The sequence below is a fragment of the Melitaea cinxia genome, chromosome Z (assembly GCF_905220565.1).
Source record: "Melitaea cinxia chromosome Z, ilMelCinx1.1, whole genome shotgun sequence".
NCBI classification, from domain to species: domain Eukaryota; kingdom Metazoa; phylum Arthropoda; class Insecta; order Lepidoptera; family Nymphalidae; genus Melitaea; species Melitaea cinxia.
Genome location: NC_059424.1, coordinates 11,814,822 through 11,820,821, shown reverse-complemented (window position 1 = coordinate 11,820,821; position 6,000 = coordinate 11,814,822). Strand labels below are relative to the sequence as shown.

The 6,000-nt window shown below is 32.8% G+C and overlaps 1 protein-coding gene across 1 annotated transcript in view; it reads right to left on the bottom strand.

Annotated features, from left to right (window-relative positions):
* Positions 1-820: 820 nt before the first annotated feature.
* Positions 821-6,000, bottom strand: part of LOC123668360 (titin homolog) — a 45,204-nt gene continuing 40,024 nt past the window's right edge. The window contains exons 23-30 of the mRNA XM_045602097.1: positions 5,395-5,689; positions 4,931-5,063; positions 4,660-4,828; positions 3,672-3,711; positions 3,417-3,549; positions 3,168-3,324; positions 1,953-2,075; positions 821-1,326 (exon numbers count right to left, since the gene is read on the bottom strand). Coding sequence (XP_045458053.1) covers positions 902-1,326; positions 1,953-2,075; positions 3,168-3,324; positions 3,417-3,549; positions 3,672-3,711; positions 4,660-4,828; positions 4,931-5,063; positions 5,395-5,689 — 1,475 coding nt within the window. The 3' untranslated portion in view covers positions 821-901. The remainder of the gene's footprint in view (positions 1,327-1,952; positions 2,076-3,167; positions 3,325-3,416; positions 3,550-3,671; positions 3,712-4,659; positions 4,829-4,930; positions 5,064-5,394; positions 5,690-6,000) is intronic.

Below are 6,000 nucleotides of genomic sequence, written 5' to 3'. Positions count from 1 at the left end.
TATTGTATTTTCCAATTAAATTATTATTTAATTAATAAAGAAATCAATAAAACTTCCTTATAATAGTTATATCATTTATTTTACAAACCCTTGGGTGTGCTATTCATATGCGACTATCAAAACACCTAAAACAGCATATAATATATAAATGTTACTAAACGATTCGCCTATACTTAAAACACTACATTAAATAGTAATATACTCATCGTTCACGTACTCTCCTGTCACAAAAAACGATCGAAGTTTTCAATGAAGAATTATCTTTTGATCGATATAGATCACGTTCAAATTAAAGAATGTGAGATATCGGTCCACATTAAATGCTACTTTTTTTTATTTAAACCAGTACGTGAACATTTTCAATCGCAGAACAAACCATATTTATAAGCAAACGTAAGTATAATAATTAGTCGCAAGCTGCACGCAATAGATTTTTTGCATGTTTTAACTTGGTAGAAATATTTGTTCTGCGAAAATCGTAACTAATAGTAATTTTGATATATGAATTTTATACAATTTTATCAAACTATACAAAGCTATATAACACTACAAATAAAATGCAGAAGAAGTTATTTAAAGAAAACAAAATAAAACATTGTTCTCAAACTCGTTGCCTTCTTCCATATTATTTCCTGAAATAAATTTTAATCTTTATAATAACATATTTTTAGATATAGTTACACAAGGGTGCACACGATTCAGCTCAAATTAATAAAAAACTATTAAATAATATATCTTCGCTTTGCTAAAAAAATAAAATGGGTACCCATAACTTCGCTGTAGCGTAAATAATAGTTGGTAAAATTGCATGTTATACTTACTACTTATTTAAATATTTTCAGCATCATCGATTTTCCATTATAAGTAACGAATTCACTTTTTATAATTTCAAAGTTGGCTATCAGTCTTGTTTAGAAAAAGAAGGCGTACGTCTTCTGTATGGTAAGGTTTTCCTTGGAGATACACTATACGATCGTGTACTACCGTAGAATTTCCCTTTTTGCGTAATTACTTCAAGTCTTGCTGAAGCTTCCGCTCTTCCGTAATCGTTTTCTAACGATATTCTGTATAAGCCTACATCTTCTATGGTAACTTGTTCAATTTCTAAAATCCTAAACATTTCATCTTTTTCTTTAATAGTAATTCTTGCTGATGGTGTTATAATGATACCATCTTTGTCCCACGTGGCCCATGGCGGTGGAAGACCTTTAACAGCGCACTGGAACACAACCGTATCGCCTTCTTCAGCAACGCGATTAAATGGATAAGTGTAGAATTTTGGAGCGATTTCACGAGATGGGCTGCACAGACGTCTCGGTTCTGGACCTACGAATAGAAATGGTTATTGAACAATAAAACAAAATATTAGGTTAAATCATATTATATATCAGTGAAAAACTACTTCTAATAGGTGAATATAAATATTATTTTACCTTCTTGGTTTAGCCGTAGTATTTATGTATATTAAATATGACATAATTAATCATTAAAAACCTGTCTATTTCTGTAAATTGTACTCCTTCATTGAAAAAATAATAATTTTGCGCAAAAGTGTCATATTCCACACACAAAAGCGGGTGAAAAAGGTAGCTTCTAACTTCTATAGAAATTCATTGTTATTGTTCGTTGTTAAATCCTGTGTCTAAAATTGTCGTAACCTGATCGAAGGTGATGAGTAGTTATAACTTTTTTTTAAGTTGTCGCCCCTATTATATACGCTTATATTTTGCCTTTTAACACCAGATAAAATGAAAATGTCAGAATGTACCGATATTATGCGCAACAGTGACGATGCACTTCAAATCGAAGATAGCTTATCCGGCTCGATCTCAATTTATAACAACGTATAATACTTTAATTTATACTAATCTATAACTGTGTAGACTCTGGGTAAAAGTACATGATAATTAATATTTTGTGACAGGACTAACGTGTTATAAAGAAATACGTACCAGGTGTTCGTGACATCGACCTCGCAGGAGTAGTGCGTGGTGTGGAGCGCGGCGTTGAGGCAGCGGAGAGGAGTGCGGGCGGCCGCCGCAGACGCGTGCTCAATGTGTTGGGTTCGCCGGGGGCTGTAGTATAAGTATGAATATAGAAATTTCTTATGATAAAAAACGAAAGATAGCAAATAAATCTAAAAATAAAACTTACTTTAGATTTTTTTTATATGACTAGATCAGCAAACAAACTTACGGCCCACCTAATGGTAGGCTCTTACCGTTGCCTATAGAGGCATGCAACACTAAAAGCATTGTAAGCGCGTAGCTGACCTTACCTCCGACCTTCCCTAGGAACTCTGCCCACCTTACTCACCACAGGAATACAACACCTTTTGAGAGCAGTATTACTGAGCTATGATCCTCGATAAGGTTGCAGATATTACCCCAGAATTTTTGAGCAGGATATAGCCCTGCTGTGCCCCATCTCAATAAGATTGCATTTTTAATAAAAGTCTGTTTGAATAAAAATCTAATAACTGTATGTTTCTGCAAAAAATCTTAAACTTTTTGTAGGCTATGGAGTACTAAAAACTACATTTTATTCCGTCTAACCAATTTTTACGAATATTATTTATATTTTTTACATCTCTCATGTTCGGTAAGTAGGTTTTTATTACCTCCAAATGGGGCTTGTAGGTGACTAATTAGCGCTCTAGGGTAATAATGTAACTAGAAAAGCCCTAGGGCGGTAAGTAATTTAAAAAAAACCACTTCTTTCTTTCAAAAAGTTCGCGTACATCTAACCATCATATTGGCAATACACATCATGCATTCAGCCCAATGAGCAAAGAGTTCGCTTTGCTAAGAGATGATCCGCAACCATCAACTTCTGCTGAAGAAATCTTCATCCCGTCAGATTTTGTCCATGACCAACAAATATCACAATCTCAAACTATTAACATACCCAAAAAACACCTGTCCTTAAAATTTGAAAATTGTTCTCATTTCACTATAAATTTCAACAAATAAAATGTTTTATTCTTGTAATGCCGGTTTTTTTCTACTTACCTCACAATCGAGATGTAAAACAGAATAGTTAGCTCGGGTGTAAGCATCAATTGGACCCTGGAACTATAGGCGCCCTCGCTGCGCTCGTGCGCCTAAATATCTCGGCCTGCAATTGATGCCTTACAGCCCTTTGCTACTAATTTACTATAAACTTACGGTAAACGACTAAGCAGGCACTTGAAGATGCTTTGCCCAAGCAGTTGGATGCTTCACAAGTGTATGTGCCTTCATCTTCAGCAGTAACTTGTTTTATTTTAAGCCTTGCAATACCTTCGTCATATGTTGTTTCAAAATAAGAACATTCTGGGACATTCTGGTAAAAAAAAATGTGACAAAATTACATACAGACGTACACGTGGCAGTAAAGTTTAAACATACAACAAAATGAAACAAAAAAAAATGTACCTCATTGTAGTGAAGCCATCTAATCTCTGGATCGGGATTTCCCGTCACACTACACTCAAACTCTACAGCGTCCCCATCATAGCAAAGCAAATCTGTCAAATCTTTATCGAACCGTGGAATAACTTCAACTCGTCTAAAAACAATATAAAAAAGCTTTAAGGAAATATTTTTAAGAATTATATTATTTTACATTAATATTATGTTTAAAAGTTACACAAAACTAACTTTGCTAGACTTTAAAATTGGAAAGCTTACCCGTATTTAATGTTATGAACATCATCACCACAAGATAGATCTGTAAATATGTTGAAAATTGATAACATTGTAATAAAGTTTATGTTCTTATTAGTCTAAGATCCCGCTGCAAAATCATTACGTTCATCAAGTAGGTAATTAAACTCTAATTTCTACAAACCTTTAGGAATAGGCAAATACTTTGTTAATGGTGTGCCAGTGAAAAAGTGCCCACAAATATATTTAGTTAAAATGATTTTAAATAATTTTCAAAAATAAATATTTTCACTTCTTGATTAAATAAAGTATTAGTCACGTTCAATTTAAAAATCCATGGGTACTGAAGCCCGCTCGCCCCCAACTACTTAAATAATAGCCAGATGATAATTTGTTGTAAACAGATAATAATTTGTTGTATTTTTAAGTTCAGAACGTATACTCATGTTTTTATATCAAACTAGCTGTACGACGTGCGCGTTACTACGCTTTTTTTTTTAATTTTTTAAATATTATTTTTGGCCGTACCAACTCAGAAACCTGTGTGGGCTCATGCACAATACTTTGTTGAAGATCACAACTTGATCAAATCCATAGTTTACGATTCTATATATATATATATATATATATATATATATATATATATATATATGTATGTATGTATATATGTATATATATATATATATATGTGTATATATATATTAAAGCTTTACGTTTTTTATATGATGATATGCCATACACATGCCTGTGAGAAAATGACCGGAAATAAGGGTTGCTAGCAATCAAGTATCAAAGATAAAGTGAAAGAGAGCTATCACGAAACACCACTCGTAAGACGAAAAGTGCCTTCATGAATATTCATAAAGCTTTATAGAAATAAGAGTTTCATTATCTACATGATGAACCTAATGATTTTGCAGCGAGGTCTTAGACTATATATTATTTTACAGTACTGCACAGAAAAAAGTATATCTTTAGAGAGTATTGTCGAAAATTAAAATTTTAAACTAACCTTTAGCTAATATTTGTAGCGATATAATCGCCTTTGTTTCACCGTGAATATTCTTAGCCACTATGGAATATGCACCAGTGTAGTCGAGTTTAGCATGCGGAATCTCAAATCGATAAGCTGGTCCTGCACCAATGCGCTTGAAATGGCTCGAATCTCGGTAATAATCAGGCTGCAAGTTACAAATAGTTAAGAAGTAAGATAACAATATCGACAAGAAGTGCATCAGTGTTTATATGATTAAAAAATATAGATGTATTTTAAATCATTATACCTTTAAGAAATCTCTTAACCAATAAACATCAGGCTTGGGATCACCGGTTACTTCACATTCAATAATTACTGTATCTCCTTCTCGAGCTTCACTAGATCTGGGCTTCCTTATAAACATTGGCTCCTTTGAATAACTATAAATTCAATTAATATCAATTAATATTATGTCAATTAATATTATTATCTAATAATAACTAGCTGACCCCGCAAACGTTGTTTTGCTATATATGTTATTACCCCCTTAATCCCCCCTCTTATAAATTAGGGGTGAGAAAAATAGATATTGGCTAATCCTCAGAACTACCAGATATGCACACAAAATTTCATAAAATCGGTCCAGCCGTTTAGAAGCATTATGGTACGTAGCATTGTGACACGAGAATTTTATATATAAGAAGATAAGTTATATCAATGAATATTATTATATAATGAAAACATTTTATTTAATAAACCTGTAAAACTTACGGCATGTCTGAACAAATAAGAATTGGAGGCGCTGATGTTTTTTCTATAACATATTCTCCAGATACTACTTCTACTTTGCCAGACGTGGAAGCCATTCCTACTTCGTTAGATGCCGTACATGTGTAAACACCAGCATCACGTCCAGTTACAGAAGCGAGTGCTAGTTCTATTTGGCCATCACGATCTAAAGTCATAATTGCTCTACGACTTGGTCTTAATCTCACTCCATCGCGATACCACGTCACACCGACTGAAGGGTAAGCTTCAACGATAGCTGAAATTCGCAGTTCTTCTCCTGTAATTATAAATTATTCAAATATAAGAATATCTTACAAATATACTTGAATTTTTAAAGATCTATTTATATGTGACATAAACTTTCTTATAATTACAAATATTATAAAACTAGTTAGTACTTCATACCACCCTTTTTTCTCGTGAATATTCTATATTCACGAGAATTCTAATCTTATTTTAATTTTCTTTTATAAAAACTGTTTTTTGATAATAATGTGCAGTCCTTCGTAAGTTATGTGCGTCATATATTTCGGCGATTAATTTTTATTTCTGCACCTAGTAGGTAAGTACGTATATTTTTACGCAAGA